This window comes from Triticum aestivum, chromosome 3A, assembly GCF_018294505.1.
Source record: "Triticum aestivum cultivar Chinese Spring chromosome 3A, IWGSC CS RefSeq v2.1, whole genome shotgun sequence".
Lineage (NCBI taxonomy): Eukaryota > Viridiplantae > Streptophyta > Magnoliopsida > Poales > Poaceae > Triticum > Triticum aestivum.
In genome coordinates this window covers 302,061,796-302,088,919 of record NC_057800.1, presented here as the reverse complement: position 1 = coordinate 302,088,919, position 27,124 = coordinate 302,061,796, and the positions used below count along the sequence as shown (strand labels likewise).

Sequence of the window (27,124 nt, the reverse complement as noted above, 5' to 3'; positions counted from 1 at the left end):
TAGTTTTCCCCTCCTCCTTAGAGGTATTACCTTCGGTTTTGTTTGGTAGGATAATGATCTTTCTCTTGTTCCAAATGAAAGAGTAAGAATTTTCCTTGCCCTTGTGTGTATATCCACATCAAATTGCCAAGGCCTCCCAAGAAGAACATGGCTGGCATCCATGTCAACCACATCACACAACACATTTGAGCGATAATGCTTACCCAAAGAAAGTGGCAGGTTGCATTGTTTGGTGATCCTCATATTCACTCCTTTCTTGATCCATCCAATAGTGTAGGGATTTGGATGATCATGGGTTTCAAGCTTTAAATGGTCCACCAACTTCTAGGAGATAAGATTCTCGCAGCTGCAACTATCAATCACTAGTTTGCATACCTTGCCATTCATCGTGCATTTGCTCTCAAATATTTTCTTCCGTTGTGTGTCATCGAGTTGTGGTGTGGAACATAGGACACGCTGGATCACACATACCACCTCTTCACCTTCTTCTTGACAAACCTCTTGTCCGTCTACATCTTCAGATTCGTATTCTTCCTCATCGCTTTCACCATCATGGATAATCGTGTTAACAAATTTCCTTAGTGGGCAATTAACAAATTTCCTTAGTGGGCAACCGTTGGATATGTGTCCCTCTTTACCACATTTATAGCACTTTGGGCCTTCATTTGCCGTACCCTTGCCTCTAATTTGCTTCGGGATGGGCTGTTTTGTCTTTGGTGGAGTGGTCTTTTCTTCCACTCTATTAGGTTGGTTCCTAGATGAGCCTTCGGTATGAGGATATGGAGCCTTAGTTGTCTTTCTCATCCTCACAAACCTCTCGGCCTTTAAGGCTAGAGCTTGTGCTTGATCAACGGACCAGATTTGTTGCATCATCAATCGATCTTGAATAGCATCATTGAGACCATTGATGTACCTTGCAACTTGTTGCTCTTCAGTTTCAGCAAGGTTGCACCTCACTTGTAGCCTTAGAAACTCCTCCGTGTAATCTGAAACAGTCATATTTCCTTGAGCACAATTTTGAAATTGGATAAATAGGATCTGGTCATAATCAACGGGCAAAAATCTCCCTTTCAAGAGGCCTTTCATTTGTTGCCAAGTTCTAACACGAGGTTCTCCTCTCAGCCTGCGCTCCTCTTGAACGCGATGCCACCATGCACCGGCTCCTCCTTTCAGCTTGTATGCGACCAAAGGAACTCTACGATCTTCCGGAACCTCCATGACCTCAAAGAAAGTCTCCACTTCATATAACCAATCTAGGCACCCTTCAATGTCAACATTTCCATTAAAACTTGGGATCTCAGCTTTCACCTTCTATGTATCTCTTGCATATGTAGGGTTGGGTGCTCTCCGATATGCGTAGAGATTTGGTTCTTCAAGGGCATCATCATATTCTTCACCTCCAGAAGCTTCAACATAAATTGGCCTTCTTGAAGCACGTTGAACAACATGTTGTTGTGGCGGTCTTGCTCCAAGATTACCTCTCCTTCCTTGGTGAGGAGAGCTGTTGATATCCTTTGCGTCCAAGAAACCAAATGGAGAGGACAGAAGGCGGAGGAGGTGGAGGATACCGGCTTTAAGTTGTGGTACACGGGGACGGCTACAAACAGAAATGGCGTAGGCATCTTGATCAACAAGAGCCTCAAGTATGGAGTGGTAGATGTCAAGAGACGTGGGGACCGGATTATCCTGGTCAAGCTGGTAAGTGAGGACTTGGTTCTCAATGTTATCAGCGCGTATGCCCCGCAAGTAGGCCACAATGAGAACACCAAGAGGGAGTTCAGGGAAGGCCTGGAAGACATGGTTAGGAATGTACCAATTGGTGAGAAGCTCTTCATAGGAGGAGACCTCAATGGCCATGTGGGTACGTCCAACACAGGTTTTGAAGGGGCGCATGGGGGCTTTGGCTATGGCATCAGGAATCAAGAAGGAGAAAATGTCTTAAGCTTTGCTCTAGCCTACAACATGATTGTAGCTAACACCCTCTTTAGAAAGAGAGAATCACATCTGGTGACTTTTAGTAGTGGCCAACACTCTAGCCAAATTGATTTCATCCTCTCGAGAAGAGAAGATAGGCGTGCGTGCCTAGACTGTGAGGTGATACCTGGAGAGTGTTGTACCCCAGCATAAGCTGGTGGTTGCTGACTTCCGCTTTCGGATTCATGTCCAGCGGGATAAGCGTGCCAAAGTCGCTAGAACAAAGTGGTGGAAGCTCAAGGGGGAGGTAGCTCAGGCGTTCAAGGAGAGGGTCATTAAGGAGGGCCCTTGGGAGAAAGGAGGGGATGCGGACAATGTGTGGATGAAGATGGCGAATTGCATTCGTAAGGTGGCCTTGGAGGAGTTTGGAGTGTCCAAGGGAAGGAGAAGCGAAGATAAGGATACCTGGTGGTGGAATGATGATGTCCAGAAGGCGATTAAAGAGAAGAAAGATTGCTTCAGACGCCTATACCTGGATAGGAGTGCAGACAACATAGAGAAGTACAAGATGGCGAAGAAGGCCGCAAAGCAAGCTGTTGGTGAAGCAAGGGGTCGGGCATATGAGGACCTCTACCAACGGTTAGGCATGAAGGAAGGCGAAAGGGACATCTATAAGATGGCCAAGATCCGAGAGAGGAAGACGAGGGATATTGGCCAAGTCAAATGCATCAAGGACGAAGCAGGCCAACTCTTGGTGAAGGACGAGGAGATTAAGCATAGATGGCGGGAGTACTTCAACAAGCTGTTTAATGGGGAGAATGAGAGTTCTACCATTGAACTGGACGACTCCTTTGATGAGACCAGCATGCGTTTTGTGCGGCGAATCCAGGAGTCTGAGGTTAAGGAGGCTTTAAAAAGGATGAAAGGAACCAAGGCGATGGGCCTGATTGTATCCCCATTAAGGTGTGGAAAGGTCTCGGGGACATAGCGATAGTATGGCTAACCAAGCTTTTCAACCTCCTTTTTCGGGCAAACAAGATGCCAGAAGAATGGAGACGGAGTATATTAGTACCAATCTTCAAGAACAAGGGGATGTTCAGAGTTGTACTAATTACCGTGGAATTAAGCTGATGAGCCATACAATGAAGCTATGGGAGAGAGTCATTGAGCACCGCTTAAGAAGAATGACGAGCGTGACCAAAAATCAGTTTGGTTTCATGCCTAGGAGGTCGACCATGGAAGCCATTTTCTTGGTACGACAACTTATGGAGAGATAGAGGGAGCAAAAGAAGGACTTGCATATGGTGTTCATTGACTTGGAGAAGGCCTATGATAAGATACCGCGGAATGTCATGTGGTGGGCCTTGGAGAAACACGAAGTCCCAGCAAAGTACATTACCCTCATCAAGGACATGTACGATAATGTAGTGACAAGTGTTTGAACAAGTGATGTCAACACTGATGACTTCCCGATTAAGATAGGACTACATCAGGGGTCGGCTTTGAGCCCTTATCTTTTTGCATTGGTGATGGATGAGGTCACAAGGGGTATACAAGGAGATATCCCATGGTGTATGCTTTTTACGGATGATGTGGTGCTAGTTAACGATAGTCGGACGGGGGTAAATAGGAAGTTATGGAGACAAACCTTGGAATCGAAAGGGTTTAGGCTTAGTAGAACTAAAACCGAGTACATGATGTGCGGTTTCAGTACTACTAGGTGTGAGGAGGAGGTTAGCCTTGATGGCCAGTGGTACCCCAGAAGGACACCTTTCGGTATTTGGGGTCAATGCTGCAGGAGGATGGGGGTATTGATGAAGATGTGAACCATCGAATCAAAGCCAGATGGATGAAGTGGCGCCAAGCTTCTGGCATTCTCTGTGACAAGAGAGTGCCACAAAAGCTAAAAGGCAAGTTCTACAGGACGGCGGTTCGACCCGCAATGTTGTATGGAGCTGAGTGTTGGCCGACTAAAAGGCGACATGTTCAACAGTTAGGTGTGGCAGAGATGTGAATGTTGAGATGGATGTGTGGCCACACAAGGAAGGATCGAGTCCGGAATGATGATATATGAGATAGAGTTGGGGTAGCACCAACTGAAGAGAAGCTTGTCCAACATCGCCTGAGATGGTTTGGGCATATTCAACGCAGGCCTCCAGAAGCTCCAGTGCATAGCGGACGGCTAAAGCGTGCGGAGAATGTCAAGAGAGGGCGGGGTAGACCGAATTTGACATGGGAGGAGTCCGTTAAGAGAGACCTCAAGGAGTGAAGTATCACCAAAGAGCTAGCTATGGACAGGGGTGCATGGAAGCTTGCTATCCATGTACCAGAGCCATGAGTTGGTTGCAAGATCTTATGGATTTCACCTCCAGCCTACCCAACTTGTTTGGGACTAAAGGTTTTGTTGTTGTTGTGTTTAATTTCCGCCAGCCGACTAGTCCTGATCGTTGGCCCAAAACTGCGGTGCGGGTATTTGACAAACTTTGGCCATGGTGGTTCGCCATGCATCATCTCCAGCCGGCTGTACCATAGTGCAGCATCATCGGTTAGGTGATAGGAGGCCATCCACACCTTTTCCTTGTCCTCCGTCTGGTGACCCTTGAAGAAGCGCTCGACACGGTTCAACCAAGGCAACAGGTCGCCCTCCCTGTTATAGGTAGGGAATTCCAGCTTGTGGAACTTTGGAGCCTCCCGGTAGGCAAACGGTGCAGCCAGTGCAGCAGCAGCAGCTGTGTTGTCAATCTCATCTTCATCTTTGCTCTGTGCCTTGCTGGATCCTCCCTTCTCCAGAAGGTCAATGGACACCCTAGCAGCCGCTAGTTGTTCCTTCAATGCTGCAACATCAGATCGCATCTCGGGTAGTGCTTTGAGGTCCCCCGGATTGGTTAACACAGATTCTAGGTTTTCGGTGGTGATGGGTTCGCCCATGGTGGCTGTTCGTGGTGGGTGGCCGAGGAAGGTCCTCTTTGATACCAAGATGTTATGTGCGTGGAGTTGGGAGGTGGAAACTGGGATCTGATCGGAGGGGATAGTGAGGTTCGCCCGTAGGCGCATGTAGCGGCTCGTCCCCTGCCGTGACGCTGGAGGCTCTGAACTTTCAGTTTGGGGCAATTTTCTCTATTTCTTGACTGATAATCCTAATACAAACTATCCTCTCTTTATATAGATCAGAGATCACAAAACTTGGAAAGCAAACCAGATCCTAACCGTTTGGGAAGTAAAGAGAACTTCCTAATAGAAATATATTTCCTAGGGATAAACTTGGACTTCTTGGCCGTCAAGGATTAGCCATGTGCCTGCCTAAGGCCCGCCTGTTGGTATTGTGGTTACGGACTGTGTGGCAGGTCCGGGCCTGCGGCTATAGTGCTGCCCCCAATACCTGTCTGTAACATCTACTACCCCCCAAAAATCCTATCGTATATACAAGAGCAACCAAGAGGTGGTTGCTAGGCATGTCAATGCATTTAGCCATGTACCTTGATTTCTTGTTTGGCTATTTTACTGGGAATACAATTAATCAGAACCGAAGAAGATCCACAATCAGAAGATGGTTGCTTATTTAATGGTACACGCTGTAAAACAATCAAGTCGCATTGATAAAAAAGAGCTCAATGCTACAGAGGAAATGAAAATTAGCAATAAAAGATCCTAGTACTACATATACATACCGGAAAGGGGATTGATTGTACAGTACCGTCAACCACATCTGAACTCGTAACAAGGAAATCACTGCCATTAAAAATCATCTCATTTCCAAATAAGGCTTCAGTGTTGCTGCAGAACCACATCAAGCTATAAGTTTATTAAACCGGTAATAGTATCGTACCAACTATCCATACTTATTGTTTCATTTGATTTCCAACCTTACCTAAACAAGTAGTCAAAATCATCAAAATCTCCAATATTGCCCCAGTCACAGTCGAGAAAGTTGTTGCTCTTTTCTTCATGCCCGTTGCCAAACACTTCAGGTTCACCATCCAGCTGCACTGTATATGGGCTAACGAAAGATATATAATTTGCTCTGAAAGTATTGTGTCTTTACCTTTTTTTTTCCTACATGTGTGGCATGTTTGAATGTAGAAATGTTAAATAATGAAACAAACCTGACACGCTTCTGGTAACTTTTTGTAAACTAGATGCAGAATTGAAATCCAAATATGTTGATGCTATATTATCGTCATTGTAGTTTCTGTCAAATGTAGTGCTCAGGAGAGGCAGGTCAGGCAAGGATTCTATGTCATGTTGTGCAGCTGAATAATGTCCACTAGCCTCAGTGGCAGCCTGCTTTTCCAAACCAGGATGTTCAGTTTGACCCCCTGAAGTACATTCAGTAAGGCCCACAACACTAGCTGCTTCATCATCATTCTTCTTCTGGTCTCGAACACAGATTGATCTACTATCCTTCGTATCCTTGGGGCAAGGTGTTATATGGTCTTCATTCTCCCTGAGTTCAGCCCAGATTCCATCCCCTACCTGCATTTCAAAACCAAAGAATAAATCACCTGGATAAAAAGTAGCAGTGTCTCTGCGTCGCTAATCAAAATTAATTTGCGCATCATACTGAGGAGGGTTGTGATAGGCTTGGCGAGACAACGTCAAAACACAGCCACTCTTATGGAGATAAAACCCAAAAGAGGCGTAACCCACTCAGCGACACGTCACATCGGAACCCGGGTGTTGTGTCGAATGGGCAAGGGCCGGCCATCATCCCCTCGATGGCGCGCCATATCTTGATCTGGATATGGTGGCAAGTGAGCGAGGATCGGGTCGTCGCATCCTTAGTGGCGCGCTACATCGACGCCCAGATGTAGTGGAAAATGAGCAAGGGTCTTCACATTTGACTCGACGAGTGCGGAGGATAAGGAAGCTAGCCGAGTCTAGGAGTGCTTAGGTAGTTGGAATGTAGGGTCCCTAACAGGGAAGCTTCGGGAGCTAGTTGATGCAACGGTGCGGAGAGGTGTTGATATCCTTTGCGTCGAAGAAACCAAATGGAGGGGACAGAAGGCGAAGGAGGTGGAGGATACCGGCTTCAAGCTGTGGTACACGAGGACGGTTGCAAACAAAAATGGCGTAGGCATCTTGATCAACAAGAGCCTCAAGTATGGAGTGGTAGACGTGGGGACCGGATTATCCTGGTCAAGCTGGTAGTTGGGGACTTAGTTCTCAATGTTATCAGCGCGTATGCCCCGCAAGTAGGCCACAATGAGAACACCAAGAGGGAGTACTGGGAGGCCTGGAGGACATGGTTAGAAGTGTACGATTGGCGAGAAGCTCTTCATAGGAGGAGACCTCAATGGCCACGTGGGTACATCTAACATAGGTTTTGAAGGGATGCATGGGGGCTTTGGCTATGGCATCAGGAATCAAGAAGGAGAAGATGTCTTAAGCTTCGCTCTAGCCTACGACATGATCATAGCTAACACCCTCTTTAAAAAGAGAGGATCACATCTAGTGACTTTTGGTAGTGATCGACACTCTAGTCAGATTTATTTCATCCTCTCGAGAAGAGAAGATAGGCGTGCGTGCCTAGACGGTAAGGTGATACCTGGAGAGAGTGTTGTCCCTCAACATAAGTTGTTCAATGGGGAGAATGATAGTTCTACCATTGAACTAGACGACTCCTTTGATGATACCAGCAAGCGTTTTGTGCGGCGAATCCAGGAGTCTGAGGTCAAGGAGGCTTTAAAAGGGATGAAAGGAGGAAAGGCGATGGGCCCTGATTGTATCCCCATTGAGGTGTGGAGAGGCCTCGGGGATATAGCGATAGTATGGCTAACTAAGCATTCCAACCTCATTTTTCAGGCAAACAAATGCCAGAAGGATGGAGATGGAGTATATTAGTACCAATCTTCAAGAACAAGGGGGTGTTCAGAGTTGTACTAATTACCGTGGAATTAACCTGATGAGCCATACAATGAAGCTATGGGAGAGAGTCATTGAGCACCCCTTAAGAAGAATGACAAGTGTGACCAAAAATCAGTTTGGTTTCATGCCTAGGTGGTCGACCACGGAAGCCATTTTCTTGGTACGACAACTTATGGAAAGATACATGGAGCAAAAGGACATGCATATGGTGCTCATTGACTTGGAGAAGGCCTATGTTAAGATACCACGGAATGTCATGAGGTGGGCCTTGGAGAAAATACAAAGTCCCAGCAAAGTACATTACCCTCATTAAGGACATGTACAATAATGTTGAGACAAGTGTTCGAACAAGTGATGGCGACACTGATGACTTCCCGACTAAAATAGGACTGCACCAGGGGTCATCTTTGAGGCCTTATCTTTTTTGCTTTGGTGATAGATGAGGTCACAAGGGATATACAAGGAGATATCCCATGGTGTATGCTCTTTGCGGATGATGTGGTGCTAGTCAACGATACTCGGATGGGGGTCATAGGAAGTTAGAGTTATGGAGACAAACCTTGGAATCGAAAGGTTTTAGGCTTAGAAGAACTAAAACCAAGTACATGCAGTGCGGTTTCAGTACTACTAGGCACAAGGAGGAGGTTAGCCTTGATGGGCAGATGGTGCCTCACAAGGACACCTTTTGATATTTGGGGTCAATAATGCAGAAGGATGGGTGTATTGATGAAGATGTGAACCATCGAATCAAAGCCAGATAGATGAAGTGGCACCAAGCTTCTGGCATTCTCTGTGACAAGAAAGTGCCACAAAAACTAAAAGGCAAGTTCTATAGGACGGCGGTTCGACCCACAATGTAGTATGGCACTGAGTGTTGGCCGACTAAAAGGCAACATGTTCAACAGTTACGTGTGGTGGAGATGAGCATGTTGAGATGGATGTGTGGCCACACAAGGAAGGACCGAGTCCGGAATGATGATATACGAGATAGAGTTGGGGTAGCACCGATTGAAGAGAAGCTTGTCCAACATCATCTGAGATGGTTTGGGCATATTCAACGCAGGCCTCCAGAAGCTCCAGTGCACAGCGGACAGCTAAAGTGTGCTGATAATGTCAAGAGAGGTCGGGGTAGATCGAACTTGACATGGGAGGAGTCCGTAAAGAGATACCTGAAGGATTGGAATATCACCAAAGAGCTTGCCATGGACAGGGGTGCATGGAAGCTTGCTATCCATATGCCAGAACAATGAGTTGGTCGCGAGATCTTATGGGTTTCACCTCTAGCCTACCCCAACTTGTTTGGGACTATGTTGTTACTGTTTTTTAGTCTCACATCATAAAATTTAGCAAATCGCAAACTCTATCACCTGCCTCTATTTAAATTTGTAATTTGATGAAATATTAATATTCTCAAAATGCATAAAAGACCACGAATATTCAGGGAGAATAAAGAACATGTAGTCCAGTTCAAAACAAGCCAGTAAATCTACTCAAACTCTAATACGATCTCTAAACTGACTGGACTCTTTCCTAACGAAGTTGCTTAATCAACTAGGACACTAATGTAACAAGTACTTAAGCCGATTGAGTAGAGGAGTGAGACATCGGAGAAGACTGCCCCTTGAGAGAAGTGCATATTTCAACCCCGAACTCATGCCCTAGTCTAGACGGTATTGGAGTTTGCGGTTGTAAATTAGACTAGGGCATGAGCTTGGGGTTGAAATATGCACTTCTCTCAATGCCCTTCTGTTCTTCCTGCTCATCCCACCTGCCTCTATCTCTCTCTCAAACAATAGTGATCACCTGCGTGTGGGGTTCAGGACTAGCGAATGTAACCAGTACTTAAGTCAAAAGCGTAGAGTGAGGCATCGAAGAAGACTGTAGCAAATCCCTTTTTGGTCTTCCTATTCTTTCCACCCACTTCTATCTCTCTCTCTCTCTCTCTCTCTCTCTCTCTCTCTCTCTCTCTCTCTCTCTATTAGGGTATGGCTAGCTACTGACTAGATTATATTGTGAAAGAAGAAACTTCGAAGATTTTAGTGCAAATTGGCTCGAGTTACTAGGGTTTCTATTGCGAAATACTCCCTACGTCTCAAAATAAGTGTCTCAACTTTGTACTAAGCTTGAGACACTTATTTTGGGACGGAAGGAGTAGGAAATTAGGGCACTGTAGCACGCCACAGGCGGTTACGGTTACAACCCAATTACACAATTATATAAAGTTGGTCTCAAACGCAAAGAAATGGTGGCTTTATAGCCATTACAGTCGTAAGCAGATGAAAAGCTAAAACAGAAAACAAAGGCAACCAGTCGGCGTTGCCAGATGCTGAACAATGATGCGAGAGAGGTGGTGTAGCGTCTGATCTTCGATCAACGGCTGACAATGAACATAAACAAGCGAACCGGTATCAAGCGATGTGAGCCCTACGATCAAGGATGAACGTTGAGCGCGACCTCAAGAGCATCACGCGGAGACAGTAGAAGTGTCACTATTCTTCAGTTGATTCAGTCTCGAACCTGAGAATACCCCCCCAATTGGGACAATGCTTGTCCTCAAGGCTGAAAGGAGGGAAAAAACTTTTGTATAAATGTTGAGTCCTCCCATGTTGCTGCTTTGATCGACTTGTTCGCTCATTTGACTAGCAAACATACAACAGGAATACTGATGTTCCCCTGTGGTCTGGGAATCAATTTCCTTTCCAGTACCTTTTCTGGCTCCATTTTGATCAGTCCATTCTCATCCACTAGAGGCAAATGACGAGTTGGTATGACATGAGGGCTGACATGCTTATTGAGCTGCCTGACATGGAAGGTATGATGTAGTTGACACCCTTCTGGAAGGAGCAATTTATATGTAGTGTTCCGAATTTATAGCAGCACTCTGAAGGGACCATAAAATTTGGAATGGAGTTTCAGGTGTTTATGGAGACTGAGTGAGGTGTGCTTGTAAGGTTGAAGCTTGAGATAGGCCATGTCACCCACTTGGAATTGCCTGTCAGTTCTCTTATCAGCAAGGTACTTCATTCTGTCTTGAGCTTTCAGCAATTTTTTCTTGATCACTTCCATTGCTAGCTCTCTGTTTTGTAATAAGTTCTCACTGTCCTCACAAATGGAGTCAGGTAGTGTAGACTCAGCTACCATGAGAGGTGGAAAACCATACAAAGCTTAAAATCGGGTCATTTTCAGGTAGGTATGAAAACTGGTGCTAAAATGGGGTCATTTTCAGATAGCCAGATTGCAGCAACACTACACACATCAAACACATTAGGTGTCGCGCAAAGGGCGAGTAACCGCGGGGTACACGTGTCTGTTTACTGTGCTAGCGATAGGAAAAAAAAAACAAGACGGGTATAGGAGATCGAAAGCAGTCGGGCAAGACCTAGCCAGGTCCCCTCCGCACGCCCCACCCCCCCTTTCTCGCTTGACGCCGCCACCTTCTCTCCCCCCTCGATTATTCTCCTCGCGCCGCCACCTCCCCATGCGACGCCCCTCCACCTCGAGCAGGCCGGAGGCAGCACCGATGGGTCGAGCCCGGCCACGGTGGTGGACCCCAGGAAGGGCAAGGAGCTCGTCGCGATTCCTTCTCCTCCGAGCTCCACGGGCAGCAGCAGTTCCTCCACCCCCTCCCACGACTACACCGGAGGAGGCGCCGATGGGTCAAGCTCCGCTGCGGCGTGGGTCGACGGGAAGGGCAGGCTGGCCGCCGTTCCCTTTCCGACACCTTTTTCCCCAACCTCCGCGGGCAGCATCCTCAACTTCGCCTTCCCCTTCGCCTTGGGTCAAGCTCCACGGCAAGGAGGAGGGGGATGGTGCCGAGGGACGCGATGGGGTCGTTCAACTAGGAACTGGAGTTCCACCATATCCTGCGACAGCAGTGGGCGGTTATCATGGAGGACGATGAGGAGGAGCAGGTGATGGGCGTTCATGATGTTGTTTCTTGGAGTTACTGGAGTGTGTTCTTGAGCGTTTCTTGGTTTCTTCTCAAGCAGGTGGAATCGTCGTACGCCAAGGACATGCTCCCGAGAAAGGAAAAGGTATAGCCTGAATCTTCTTGCTTGCTGGCTTGTGATTTGGAGTATGGAACTGTGATTATTTTCTTGTTCAGGGTGTGGAACTGCGATCTCTTAAGTTTGTTGAAATCTTGGGGATGGTTTAGAGTAATACATGCTCAATCTTGGGCAAATGTTGGGGACAGTTTGATTAGGTATTTCATGATTATGGCTCGGGTTCTTCTTGCAGTGCAGTCTGAATTTAGAGACCAACGAGCATCTAGTTGTGATTATTCGAAACTGTTCAAGATTTAGGTGTCCAGTCTTTTACTCAGTGTGATGGCATATTTTGCTGCAAGTGGAAAATGCAGGGAGATATGAGGATCATGTCGTGGCAACAAATCCTTAAGCCAAAATGAATCACTTTTCAGTGTAAATGACTCGTATTATAGGAGAAGTTAATCTGAATGCTTACACTGTATTACTTAACTTGACGTACATTATTTAGATCCTCGGCCACTTTTATGCAAAATCCTTTGATCACTTACTCCACCCTGGAGTTTGGTCAAGAAGTTTGGGCCTTTGACCATCTGTTACCTAAGCGTTTGAATCTGACTACAAAGCCTCGAAAGTTGAAACTCAATTCATATAAACATCGGCAAGAGTATAGAGGATTTGAACACTCTGCTCTCCTCCCATCCCCCTCGTCCCACTCACAGGGGCGGCGGCGATGTCGGATCTATCCGTCTCGCGGGGCCAGCCCTCCCATTCGCGCCGTCACGCAAGGCCTGGCCGAGGGCAGCGAGTTTAGGGCATTTGGTGCCCTGCATACTTCGTCGGGGTAAACTGTGATAGCTTTCAGATTATTCATTTTCGTTTTACCCTGTCGAAGATCAGCTTAGTTTAGTTAACCAAGCTATGTAGTGATGGTGCACATTTGTTTCTGATGTGAGAATGTAGATGTTGAAAATGGAGGAAATGAGATCTTAGGTAGTCAGGCGTGTGCTTACAGTCTGAAGTAACACAAAGGAGATGGTGGCGAGTAGTTTGAGTCTGAAGATCATTTGTGTCTCTCTTCTCTGTTGCTTGTGGAATTGTGGAAGCAAAGATTAATGTGATGTATGTGAGGGGGCCATTGAAGTTACTTAACTGGTGAGAAGATGTGTGTGACATGGATTATAAAAACAGGGCATTTTCATCTGATTGTGTTTCTTAATTCCAGGAGAAGATGTGTGGATTGCTGAAACTGGATACAGAGGGTGCTTCCCTTCCAGGATATCGACCAAGCCTGGCAGCTATTGCAAGGACCTGGGCTGTGCCCACCCGTGTGTGTGTGTGTGTGAGTGGCCCGATGGGCCGGCCCACTGTGGCCTGTAATGATAACTACATATAGCCTAGCTCGAGGAGAGGGAGACATCGATCTGTAAACTGAATATTGTTATCTCTAATTCCAAGCTTTCCTCTGTGCTTCTTCTTCCTCTCCAAGCTATTCCACTCTGTCTCTACCTACCACATCCTGGCGTGACGCAAGGAGTTGCTGCGATCCCATAGCATCTGGTACTCAGAGCCCAAATCGATCCGTGTCCTCTGATCCAAAAAATTCTCGCGATCTTCAGATCAATCCATCGATCAGGTCCTAAGTCTAGGCAAAAGGTGCGGATCCCCTCGGGTGATTCCGCGCAAAACACTTCGGTGTACCTGCGTCTGGTCGAGCAGATCGAACGGCACCAACGGCGCGCTCCAACAAGCCGACGCTCTCTGCGCGCATGGCGGCGGCGGAGCTCTCCCTGGCGGATCTGCAGAAATTGGTGCAAGACACGATCCAGCAAAGCAAGGCGGTCTTAGATGCGGGGGCTGCAACATCGGAGCGGGTGAACGAGCTCCAGGACTCTCTCAACAAGTACGCATCCTCGTCCGCCAAAGCGTTCGATGCGCTTGCGCAGACGACCACGGCCTCGCTGGGCCATACCGAGGCCACCCTCGGCCGCGTCCTCATCACCAACAACTCACTCGACGCAGCGATGGCAGAGATGAAGCGCGCGCTGGATGGAGTGGTACGCCGGGTGGACCAGTTGGAGAGAGTACCAGCAACGGGCCCTGTGCAGCCACCACCATCACCGCCACTGCAACGCTCCGGGCCGCTGCGCATGGAAGGACAGAGCAGTCTGCCAGCGCCGCAGGCGACAGATCTGCGGGGGCCTCGTCAGAATCGTCCCCAACCACACAGCGGTGAGCTATCTCAGACCCGACCCGCTGCCAGTGAGTATTTCTCGGATGATCAGGAGGACCCAGATTACTCCACTGATTACGGGCACCGATCGCATCACAACAGATACAAACCACGCGTTCCAAGTTCGATGGGGTGGATCCCAAATGGTGGAAACAACAGTGTGAAAAGTACTTCCGGATGTACAATGTGCAGCAGAAATTATGGGTCGATTTTGCAACAATGCATTTTGCAGGCAATGCAGCTCGTTGGCTTCAGACTTACGAAGCCATGCACACAGTCGACAGTTGGGCAGCCTTGTGTGTTGCAGTGTTCGCCAAATTCAACAGAAACAAATACACCAGAGATATTGATGTATTCTTTGCACTGAAACAAACTGACACAGTGGATGAGTATGCCCATCTCTTCGAGGAGCACATGCACAAGATGTTGGTTTACAATCAGTCTTATGATGAGACCTTCATTAACCGCTTTGTTCAAGATCTCAAACCAGCTATAAGAGCACCTGTGAAGCTGCTGCAGCCAAGCACAGTGGATTTGACTTACTCATTGGCACAAACACAAGAGGCACTCCTAGTGGAAGACAACTAAATTCAGCAAGAAGTGGGAGCCACGGTTCAGTTCCAAACCATATGTGCATCAAGGTATAATGGGTGCCTCACCAGCTGACAAACGATTAGAAGATCAAGCTAAAGTGCCGGACAAAGTAGATACACTCCGAGCTCAGCGTAGAGCGAGAGGGGAATGTTTTAAGTGTGGTGAAAAATATGGCCCTGGACACAAATGCCCCAACAAGGTGCAATTACATGTGATGGAAGAATTGTGGGACGCACTGCAGTCGTCTGAATCGGTTTCTAGTGAGTCTGACAATGAACAAGTGGTTTCTCAACCTTCAGATAAAGACAGTGACGACTGTATGAAACTGTCAGTGCAAGCAGCTACAGGAACATCTTCTAAAGAGAGTATTAAGTTGCAAGGCATGGTGGGAAAACGTCAGCTACCAATCTTGGCGGATTCAGGCAGTTCTACCAACTTCATTCGAGCTGATTTGGCGAAAGAACTCAAGTGCACAACTGAAGAAATCCCTGCAGCAACTGTGACTGTGGCAAATGGAGGCACTCTGCCCTGCAATACACAAGTGCCAAATCTACAGTGGTTTTGTCGGGGAAACACCTTCAATACATAGTTCAAAGTGCTTCCCTTAGGCACCTATGATATCATATTGGGAATGCAGTGGCTAGAAACAATGAGTCATATGTGGGTTGACCGGAGAAAGAAGGTCATGAGGTTTAAGTACCAAGGAGCAAGAATCACACTCAGAGGAGTTAAAGATAAACTCAATTCTTGCACAGCCATTTCTGGGAAACACTTACAAGGACTCCTCAATACTGGAGCAGTTGAGCAAGTAATCCACCTCTGCCATATGGCAGAGAGACCCATGACAGAAACCTGCATTCCACCTGAAGTTCAGCCACTTATTGACAAGCATCAGCAACTGTTCACTGCTCCTGACTCTCTCCCTCCCCATAGAGAGTTTGACCATCAAATACCTTTGTTACCTGGAGCAAAACCTGTCAGTGTTAAACCATACAGGTATAACCCCATGCAAAAGCAAGAAATAGAAACTCAAGTGGCCACTATGCTTAACCAGGGAGTTATACAGCATAGCACCAGCTCCTTTGCTTCACCTGCGTTGTTGGTCAAAAAGAAAGATGGTACCTGGAGATTCTGTGTAGATTATAGAATGCTCAACTCAGTCACAGTACAACATAAATATCACATGCCTGTTGTAGAGGAACTGCTAGATGAATTAGCAGGAGCAAAATACTTCACCAAGTTAGATTCTATGTTTTTAAGGCGACGCCTTACCGCCTTAGGGAGGGGGGGCGCTTTGGCGCCTAGGCGACGCCTAGGCGGGCGCTTTGGACGCCTAGGCGCCCAAAGCGGTCGATTTTCCAAAGCGGAGGGGGAGCGCTTCGATGCCTAGGCGTCGCCTTAGGGACGCTTTAAAAACATAGGTTAGATTTGAGAGCTGGCTATCATCAGATCAGATTGGTTGATGGGGAAGAACACAAAACTGCCTTTAAAACTCATCATGGCTTGTATGAATTCAAAGTAATGCCATTTGGGTTAACCAATGCCCCTGCAACTTTTCAAGCTGCCATGAATATCCTGTTTGCACTGTTACTGAGAAAATGTGTACTAGTTTTTATGGATGATATTCTTATTTATAGTGCAACCTTGAAGGAGCACTTAAAACACTTGGAACAGGTCTTCACCATCCTGCAAGAAAACCAACTATATGTCAAATTGAGTAAGTGTTCCTTTGCCCAACAGGAGCTGGAATACCTTGGTCATGTGATCAGTGGAGCTGGAGTTCAAACTGACCCTACTAAAATTTCAGCTGTCAGAGATTGGCCAGTACCAACAAATGCGAAGCAAGTGAGGGGGTTTTTAGGCCTTATTGGATATTATAGGAGGTTCATCAAACACTGGCATTATCAGCAGGAGTCTCTTTGATTTGCTAAAGAAGGATGTAGTGTTCACCTGGACACCTACTACAAAAGCTGCATTTCAGAGTCTGAAAACTGCCCTAGCTCAAGCCCCTGTACTGGCTCTGCTTGATTTCAAGAAAACATTTGTGATCGAAACTGATGCCAGCAACAATGGAATTAGGGCGGTGTTAATGCAAGAAGGTCACCCTATTTCCTATCTAAGCAAAGCCCTGGGCCCCAAAGCTCAAGCACTCTCCACCTATGAAAAAGAGTGTTTAGCTGTCATACTAGCAGTGGAGAAGTTATTTACAGCATGCTCCATTTACATTGGCAACAGATCACAGGAGTCCGACACACTTGCAAGATCAAAAAATCAGCAGTCCTATGCAACAGAAAACGTTGTTGAAGTTATTGGGACTAAGATATACTATACTATACAAGAAAGGGCAGGAAAATACTGCAGCTGATGCTCTCTCAAGATCACCTTTCCCTAGTGAACTGCATACAATTTCCTTTTGCACACCTAAGTGGTTGACTATGGTATCTGAATGATATCAGCAATATGAGGAGGACAAACAACTGCTCCAATAATTAGCTCTCTCTGGCTCAAATGACAAGGGATATGTGTTACATCAATGTATCATCAGATACAAAGACAAAGTGTGGCTGGGTCATAATACCGAAGCCCACAAAGCAATCATGTTATCCTTATATGCTAGTGGAGTGGGAGGTCACTCGGGTTTCCAAGGTACTTATCAAAGGATTAAAGCTCGGTTTGCCTGGCCTGTCATGAAGCGAGATATTCAAAGCTATGTGAAAGAATGCACTGTGTGTCAACAAGCTGAACATATTAAAAAGCCTGGCTTGCTCAGCCCTCTCCCAGTACCTAAAGAAGCATGGAATTTGGTTACTATGGATTTTATTGGAGGTAGCCCTCTGCCAGTACCTAAAGAAGCATGGAATTTGGTTACTATGGATTTTATTGGAGGTCTACCCAAGAGAAAGAATTTTGACACTATCCTGGTGGTCATTGACAAATTTAGCAAGTATGGCCATTTCCTACCTCTGGCTCTTCCACTCACTGCTCTCCAAGTAGCATAAGTTTACCTGGATAATGTGTATAAACTCCACGGTCTTCCCATGGTTATAGTCACTGATCGGGATCCTATTTTGACAAGCACTTTGTGGCAGGAGTTGTGCAAATTAACTGACACAAAGATGAACATGAGTTCTGCCAGTCATCCAAAAACTGATGGTCAGTCTGAGAAACTCAACAGTGCCTGGAAACATTTCTACGGTGCATGGTACACTCTGCTCCAAAGAAATGGGCTTATTGGCTGCCCCAGGCAGAGTACTGGTACAATACTAACCACCACTCAGCTTTGGGCAAAACACCATTTCAAGTTCTCTATGGATACCAACCCAAACACTTCGGCATTGCCAATCTCCAGAGCTCACTGTCATCTGATCTGTCAGGGTGGCTAGCTGAACATAACCTTATGCAAGGCCTGATCAGGGAGCACCTATTGCACGCTCAGTAGCGCATGAAAGCATAGGAAGATAAACACCGGTCAGATCGGCAGTTTGCAGTGGGGGAATGGGCATACCTAAAACTTCAGCCGTATGTGCAACAATCAGTAGTCAGAAGTAAAAAGTGGGCGAAGTGGCTTAGGGCATCTCCAGCCGTTGGCCCCCTAGGGGGCGTCTAAAAGCGCCGCCTGAGGGTGAGCCGGCGCAAAAAGTGGCCCTGGGGGCGAGTCGGTCCCCAGCCGTCGGCCCCCAGGGCCGCCCCCAGGCGCATATTAAAATAAAAAAAGAAGGACCGTACGGCGAAGTTATGATAAAAACTAGTTAAATTTCGGCCAACATGGCAAATTTCGGTGAAATTCGCGCATTTTCATTACATTAACCTAATCTAAAAAAGAAAGGGGCTGAAGTCGTCGCCGCCGTCGCCGCCATCGTCGTCGTCGGCCTTCTCCTCCTTGACGCGGGCGCCCCTGCTGGACCCCTGCCCGGCGTCGCCATGGCGGACTGGCGGCGGCGCGTCGTCGTCGTCGTCGTCACTGTCGCATAAGACGACGACCCCGTCTTCATCGCGGCCGCGTCGGCGCTCCTCGAAGCGGCGCAGGGCGGCGCGCTGGCGCTCCTTCTCCTTCTCCCGGCGCGCCTTCTCCATCGCAATGGAGTCCTGGCGCGCCCATTCTAGGGCCGCGTCGTCGTCGTCGAACTCCGCCTTCACCGGCGCCAGCCCCGGCTCCGTCTTCACCAGCGCCAGCCCCGGCTCCATCTTTGGCTTGACGAAGCGCGGAGGAGCCAACGAGGAGGAGGCGCGCCGGCCGCCCTCGTTGATGACGATGCCGACGCTGCGAGTGCGCCGACCGATTGGCGTCTCCGCCGCGGGCTCGGCCTTGACGCCGAGAAGCGCCGGAGAACCGGAGGAGTGGGAAGATGAGCGAGAGGAAGACGAGGAGACGAACCTCCTTGGCGCCCATGCGCGTCGGTGTTGCGACGGGGCGGCCCCCGTCGCAGGATAGGTCAATGGCGGGTTGTTGCCGCCGTCGAGGTACGCCAGCACGCCATCCAGCGTGCGGCCGGGGACGCCCCACCACAGGTGGCGCCCCTCGCTGTTCTTCGCGCCGCCGACCACCGGCGCGTCGTTGGTGGAGGCCAGGCGCTGCTGCTGGCGGCGCTGGAAGTACGCCGCCCAAGCCGCGTGATTGCCGGCGGCGTACTGGGGGAGGGAGCGCTCGTCGTCGGTCAGGGAGGCGTGCGCGACCTCGACCTCCTCGGCGAAGTACCTGGGCTTCGCCACGGCGTCGGGTAACGGGGGAACGGGCACTCCCCCGTCGCTGAGCCGCCACCCCGTCGGCCCGGCGCGCATGTCTGGCGGCGCCGGGATGTTCGCCTGGAACAGGAGCCAGGACTCCTGTTCGCGGAGCGAACGGCGGCCGAAGCCGTTCGCCGCCGCCTCGTCTCTGGAGAAGCGCTCTGCCATGGCGACGGGCTCGGCGGTGGTAGAGAGGGAGAGAGAGGGGCTGCCGGTGGCGCTCGGGAGAGGAAGACGGAGACGGAGAGAGAGGGGCTGGGCGGCGGCGAGGGGCGAGTCTGGTGTGGGCACAGGCGACTGAGAGACCGCCGGCTTTTATAGCCGCTCCGCGCTCGTGTGTACGCGTGCGAGGGAGGGGAGGCGTCGGCGCGCCGTCCCGTGACGCGCCGCCCGTGAGGAATCAATGGCAAGGCTCACCGGCGGCAGCCTTGCCATTGATTCCTCGTGGGAACCGAGGCAGTTGGGGGAAGACGAGCCGCCGTGTCCCTGACGCGGCTGGCCCGCGGCTTTTTCGCGCCAAAACAGTTCGCCCCGGCGCCCCTGGGCGCCCCCCAGCGCGCCGGGTTCGGCCTGGGTCCGCCGGCGCTGTTTTCGGCCCAGGCCGGCAAAAATCGGGCTCCTGGGGGCGCGACTGGGCCGTTTTTTCGGCGCCGGCGCAAAAAAAACGCCTGGGGAGGCCTTCCTGGGGGCGCGGCTGGAGATGCCCTTACCGGCTCGCCCTTCCAGCGTCCAGCAAGATACATCCAGTGGTTCACGTTTCTCTGCTGAAACCTGCACAACCTCCAGTGCAAAAGGATAGCACCATCGATCTGGCTGCTCTTCAGATCTCAACACCGCTCAATCCTGCTCAGGTATTACAGTCTTGTTTGGTGCAGGTAGGCGGACATACTCGGCCGCAAGTCAAGATAGCCTGGCGTAGCCTTCCTCTCTCGATATAGCCTGGCGTGGCCTTCCTCTCTCGATGGCAACCTGGGAGTGCGCATCACTGCTTGCACCAGCGACAACGGCAAGATGATGAACAGTACGAGGGCATCCTGTTTCTTAAGAGGAGGGGCATGCAACGACCTGGGCTGTGCCCACCCGTGTGTGTGTGTGTGAGTGGCCTGATGGGCCGGCCCACTGTGGCCTGTAATGATAAGTACATATAGCCTAGCTCGAGGAGAGGGAGACATCGATCTGTAAACTAAATATTGTTATCTCTAATCCCAAGCTTTCCTCCGTGCTTCTTCTTCCTCTCCAAGCTATTCCACTCTGTCTCTACCTACCACATCCTGGCGTGACGCAAGGAGTTGCTGCGATCCCGTAGCAGCTATGGATCCGTTCGAGGACCAACTTTGGTTCAGAGCCAGGTTTTGGGCATATCGCAGCGCAAGCGGAGGCAGATCTCAGTCAATGCTACTCCGGTTGATAATGCCCTAAAGCTTCATTCAGTAACTGGTATGACTTGACGCCGGTGTTGTTTTGTGTTCAGAGAAGATGAGTTGTTGTATATTTATTTTGCAGTTGTTGCAAGTTCTGCCATATCTAAATCCATAGAAAAAGTATTGATTGCTAGCTGTCTTGGAGCTGTTATAATTTGCACAACTATTTTTTAAGATTCATTTTGCTTACATTCATTTAGTGAAGCTCCTGCAGAAGTCAATATTCATTTGAGTGGTGACCATGCGCATGATTTTGTTTTGTTTACATTCATTTTTAGTGAAGAGCTCGCTAGCTTGGTGTGAAATGATGAAAAAATGTAGCTGCAACTATGCACATGATGCAAGAGTTATATTTGTGCAGAGGTAGCTGCAACTATGCACATCAGTTGGCTGCCCTATGTTACTATCTTATTTTTTGTTGAATTAACCAATACCCCCACATGAACTCAAGTGTTATGTTGCATGCCATTTTCTGTTGTAGGAGGAGCAGTACACAGAGTGAGAGTTCAAGAGAATCTGCTGAAATTGAGGTCACAACAGATCAGGTACTTTACACTGACGTTTGTAATGTTTTTTCTGTATATTGTGTGCTGATGTTTGTAATGGTATGTGGTCCTGTACTTAGCAAGCCTCATGATGCCAATTGAAATGACATCCATGTTAATTAATGCATGTCGATTGAGCTGGCCAGTAGCCAAAACATGACTTGTTGATGACGAGCATTGTTGGACTCCTTCACTGATATTATTTGCCATGCTTTTATATTTGCCATGCTTCATATTTTTGCCACGCTTCTACATATCTACCACACTTTTTATTTGCATTTACCTGCTGGTTTAGGCATTATACTATATGATTAAACCTCTCTTGATGCTAGATGTTTTGCCTCTTCGAAATAAAACAAGGGATTATGTGCTCGCATGTTTGTTAATTACCAGTAAAATTGTCAAAGTGTGATTTTTGAATTTTCATATATTGGATAAAATTTTCTGTATTCTGTTCTTTCATCGATTTGGCCATGTAGAACTAAGATTTTATTTATGATTGCATGATGGTTCAGATCTTTTCTTTTGACGCTTTCACAATTCTACTCTCTCCATCTCATTCTGTCGCTTATCTTCCTCTTGCGCTTTGTTTTATCTGTTCAGTAGCTTGCTTGTGATCCATGTGCTCATTAACTCCATTCTCATGTGTTTCTATTTTTTTCTCTGCGGCAATGCTGACGAGCCACTCTCGTGTGAGTTAGTTCTAAATTCTCAATCTGACTGCATGATGGTTCAGATATTTTCTTTTCATTTGTGCTTTCCCAATTCTATTCTCTAATCTGTGTGATAACTAAGACTTCATATGTTTGGAATTCCAATTACTTTGTTGAGATTGAAGAAATTCATAACCTTGCTGTTTTTTATGTGAGCTTATCCTCTACCCTTATAGTAGCTTACAAAATTTCAATGTACTTCACTTTAATGATATAATGTACTGCCATGTGTGGTTTGGTTAAAGTACTATTTTATGTTGACAATCAATTACAGGCAACTCATCCTATTTGTTTTACAGTCTCAGGTTCACATTAGTTTCTCTGCATGGAGACTCAGCTTTGTCGGTGTCACTTTCAGGTCAACAGTCATGAATCAAAGTTAACTTCCTCTCTACTTATCATTTAACTGCAACAAAGAATTCGAACCGGCACTAATACAACTGTCTGATGCTTTGCAAAGTAAGGATTGAGAATATGAAAGAGAACTTGCAATCCATTCATCAATGTGCAGTGCCAGGGAACCCATTTACATTTTGCAGGTATGTTCTGGTTCATACTTCTAAAATTTCAACTTATAATTTGTCGTTGCTTTCCACTCCATTTATACAGATGTCTGTTTGAGCAATTCATTAGAATTAATCACAAAATAATTTGCTTAAGATTTCATTTTCCATTTATAGGTAACAAGCTAACAACGACATCAAGTTGTCGGAAGCAGCAACATCAACGGCTGCAGTGGACTTCGTCATCTCATCGGCATGCTCACCCGCCACGGTACACCACTGCAGCTCCGGCAAGACGCTGGAGCTCATGGCGGCATTCACGGCGATGTGCCTCGTTCTGTACCTCAACTATCTTTATGCGCGATGGAGCGGGAGGGACGGTGTGCTCCGGACGGGATCCGGCACAGTCAGCGGGCTGAAGAGGAAGAGGACCGGCGGAGGGGGGCTTGACAAGGTGGCGCTGGCAGCCATGCTGGTGTTCATATTCAAGGCGGCGCGTGCGGCGAAGGCAGCAAGGTTGGAAGGAGTGCACGGTGTACCTATGCGTCGGGCCGACGAGTAAGAGGACCATTGGAGTGGGGCTCGACAAGCCCCAGATTCAAGGCGGGGGCGGGTGACAGCTCAAAGGTTGGTAGCTCCTGTATACATATTGCATCATGGTCTTGCCTTCTTGGAAGCGTGGGTGTCCTCGTCTCCCCTCCCGTGAGCGCCGGGGGGGGGGGGGGGGGATCCCTAGTGCCGTCGCGAGCAGCCCCCTCCTCCCTCCCCTCGCCGCCGCCTCGACGTACTGGCGGCGGCGGGGTGCTCTCCTTCCCCCGCTCAATCTGGTGGGCGCGGGCCTCCGGGTCGGGTGGCGGCAGCAGCCGGCGGCAGACTCGCGGGTTGTGGGCAGCGGTGTGAAGGGGCTGCAGCGATGGTGGTGCGCGGTGGGTTCCAGTGGCGTCTCGGCCAGATCTGGGCCCAGGCGGCGCGAGTTGCGGGCGTCCGCCCCTGTCGTGGCCGCGGCTGGTGATGGTGGAGGCGCAGCGGCGGTGGTAGGTGGGCGTGTTGGTCGGGCTCCAGGCGTTCCGCCGGCTGGACGACGGCAGCGCAGATGGGCTCCCAGGTGAGTATTCTTGGCGATCGGCGGTGGTCCGTGGGGATCCTCCTTGCCGGTGGTCAGATCTGTGTCGGTGGCTTTGCGCAGGTCTGCGTCAGCCACTGCGGTGGGGCGGCACAGGGGTGTGTCCGGTGGGGAGGTTGGCTACAGGGATGGGTGCCGCCGACGTGCTTGGGCCACCCGTCACTGGCACAGGGGTGTGCCGGTCCGGATGCGTCCGCTCCCCCACCTCCCCCTTTCCCCGTCCGTGTATGTGTCGTCCCAGCTCCAACGACGTTCAAGGCGGGGCGTATGCTACGGTTTTCGTCGGTCGGGGCAGTCCCCGTGGCTCAAAGTTGATCTCTTTGGATGGTCTTGGGGGTGTCTGGATGCTGGGCGACAGCCCTGGCGGCGGGAGGCACGATGTTCATGGGCAGAACTTGCGCCTCGGGTGCGGGTGAGCGGCCATGGCCACGCGGGTGGGTGGTCGTTGGTGGTGCTAGGATGCGTCGGAGGGGTGGGCGTACCGGGGTACATCACTTGCCCAATCTTGTATTGGCCGACAGCGGCGGCGGCCGTGGACACCGTATCCTTCATGAAGGCTCCGTGGTGCCCTTACTCCTTCGAGTTGCTCCAGGTGAAAACTCAATCTTTGGGATCGGATGGTGGCGGCTATCAGTGGTTGTTCCCTTCTAGGAGGCACCATCTTGGAGTCCTTGTCCCATCGTTTTCCGTCTCACCTCTCCTCGGAGGCTTGGAGGTCTCCGTTGGCTCCAAGCGGTTCATCCTCGCGCATGTGTAGTGGCTTGGTAGTCGTTAGGGTGGTGTGGCGGTGCTGGGCACCTTTGTATCTTGCCTTGGGTGTGTGTCGTGTGCGGTGGTGACGTGAGTTTGTATCGTGTTGCTTGTGGATCGTGCTTTATATATAAAGCGGGGCGAAAGCCTTTTTCGGCAAGCGTGGGTGTTGCTTCAATTGGAACCGTTATTTTTTGCCATGACTTTTGCATCAGTGATATTTGACGTTCATCAAATGACTTTATAATTAAGTTCATATAGTTGATTTCTCTCATTTGTATATGCTAACTCTAACAGTATGTGCTAACAAGAGATGAACAAACTAGCTGAAGGGGCGCTTTCCCACCTGGCACCGCCGAGCTACCGCTCAGGTGGCGCGCCCCAGCTGCTAGTACAAAATATTTGTTGTGATTTTTCCCCTCTCAAGCACGTGGCGCAGCATTCCAGTACTCCTCGAAGCAATAGGCAGTCTTACCGGCTACATCCGTAACTAGTACTAGTAGTAAACCATGACTGCTCCCCCGTCAAAAAAAAAAGCATAGAGATGTCAAAATGACTTGCTCTGCTGCGCAACCACGCTCAGACCTCCATGGAAAGCATCTCCTACCCCTTCTCAAACCACCACATCTAAACCTAGAACGCAACATACATGACACGTCGTGAACACATAGCAGATCTAACCGTGTGAGGAGAACGCAAATTAGAACAGAGCAGAGAAGAGGGAGGCGGCGGCGCACCTGCTGCTGGGATTCGCCGTTGCAATCAAACATCCTCCTCCACTCCAGCTCAGGTAGCGGCGGCCGCGCCCGATTCGTGCTATCTCCCGGGTGCCAGCGGTAGCATATCCAGACGGCTACGAACAAAAGAGAGAGAGGGAGAGGAAAATCCTCAAATTCGCAGACGGCCTCTTCCCCCCTCCCTGTCTTCTCTGCTCTCTCTCTCTCTCTCTCTCAACCGAGACGAGCGGAGTCCGAGTCCAGGGAGCAGCAGACGCGTGGTGGCCGGCAAATGGCCGAGCGGTGGGGTGGGGCTTGGACCGCCACGTATGCAGGGAGCGGCATCCGGGTAGTGGCGGAGAGAGCTCGATCAAATGCCGCGCTCCGATTGGCCCCGGGGGTTTACCACGATAGGCTAATTTGGCCCGCGGACGTGCAAAATGTCCGCTTTGAGCCCATATTCGTACGTATTATTATTGGGACACATCAATCAGGGCGCTTCCTATTTAATGGCCTTGTTTGGATACTCTAACTTAGTTAGGCTGGTTATAGTGAGAAGTAGTTTATACTAGTGTCATGCATATGACACTAGTTTAAGTTATTTGTAGAGTAAGATAATAGTAATGTCATAGAGTTCTTCATTTATTAGCTTGTAGACTCATCCTATCTTGAGAAGCGCTATGTTATAGTAACATATTATGTTACCACTTCTTATTAACTAAATGCCGGGTGAGTAAAATTTTCTTAGAAAGCGCTATGTTACTTACTAAATTACTCCCACTACGACTAGCCTTAGAAATTAGAGTTAGATTCTAACCCTGAATTAATCCTGAACTAACTCTAGCCAAAAAGGTGCTTGAATGGCAGAGTTAGATAGAGCGCCGATACGTCGAGGCGCCTTCACGGACGGTGCGAGAGGGAGAAAGGAAGAGGACGAGAAGCTTCGAGAAAGTGGGGGGAGGGGGTCTGCTGCAGGGAGAGCGAGAAAAAAATGTGTTTCTAGTGGTCCCAAGAAGAACTAATCCAAATAAACACCTCTTGGATGGGTTAGATTTTTTGGATGGGTTAGATGCATCTAACCCAAACTAACCCTCCTGTTTGGATATATTTGGGTTAGTTGAGTCCAAACTAACCCAAACTAACTCTAACCTATAGATCCAAACAGGGCCAATGCTGTAGAGATGCTCAAAAAAATTAATGTTGTAGACACCCGTTAGAGCAACTCCAACAGGGTGACCCATTTCGTCCGCCCGCGACCGTTTGGGTCGGCGTGGACAAAAGTGGCGGCCCAACGCGTCGACCAAACGGACGCGCGTCCGTTTTTCGTCCGCAGGCGATCCATTCCCAGCCTAATTTTGAGCCGGATTTGCGTCGGCACGGATACGAGACGGACGAGCGCGCGCCTACTCCTCTCACCGGGCCCGCCGATCGGTGGCAGCCATCACCATTTCCTTCCATTTTTCCCAAAAACACTTCCGCCCGCGCGCGCCCCACCCCCAACCAGCCATGGAGGACGCCATCGACCTCGACGCCGCCACCGGCCTCGCCTCCCTCGCCTCGTCCGGCGCCGTCGCCCTCTCCGAGAAAGGCAAGCCTCGTGCCCCGCACAAGACCGCCGTCGCGACCAAGCCGAAGAAGGCGCTGACGCCCGAACAGCGGGCAAGGGAGTCGGCCAAGAGGAAGCCCTGGAGGCAAGCCACGGACGCGAGGGATGAGGCCGCCATGTCGGCCGCCGCTGTCACCGCCACGCAGCAGGAGTTCACCAATGCCCGCGTCGCGGCGGCAACGAGGGAGGCGCTCTACATGCTATGGGTAAACCCTTGCCAGCACAGCCTCATCCAAGCCGCCGTCGCCGCCGCCAACACCGGCTCATCGGCGTTTCCTCGGATGGTGCTGCCGGACTCACCCCACGCGTCGGCTTGCAACCCGGTCCCCGGCTTCCACGTCTATCCCGCAGGCCTCCCGCCTCTTCGGGGAGTGCTCACCCGACGTGAGCGTGGTCGCGCCTTCCACGCCCGCGCCCATCGACCTCAACG

General features: G+C 49.5%; 1 protein-coding gene across 4 annotated transcripts in view; it reads right to left on the bottom strand.

Moving 5' to 3' along the window:
* LOC123061210 (protein LNK2) overlaps window positions 1-25,412 on the bottom strand; it is a 35,264-nt gene extending 9,852 nt beyond the window's left edge. Inside the window, exons 1-5 of one of the 4 annotated variants that reach the window (XM_044484190.1) lie at window positions 25,110-25,412; window positions 6,018-6,387; window positions 5,783-5,900; window positions 5,583-5,706; window positions 5,391-5,486 (exon numbers count right to left, since the gene is read on the bottom strand). In XM_044484190.1, coding sequence (XP_044340125.1) covers window positions 5,391-5,486; window positions 5,583-5,706; window positions 5,783-5,900; window positions 6,018-6,387; window positions 25,110-25,142 — 741 coding nt within the window. In that variant the 5' untranslated portion in view covers window positions 25,143-25,412. The remainder of the gene's footprint in view (window positions 1-5,390; window positions 5,487-5,582; window positions 5,707-5,782; window positions 5,901-6,017; window positions 6,388-25,109) is intronic. The other 3 variants (XM_044484191.1, XM_044484192.1, XM_044484193.1) reach the window with 3 other exon arrangements.
* Between the last annotated feature and the right edge of the window lie 1,712 nt (window positions 25,413-27,124).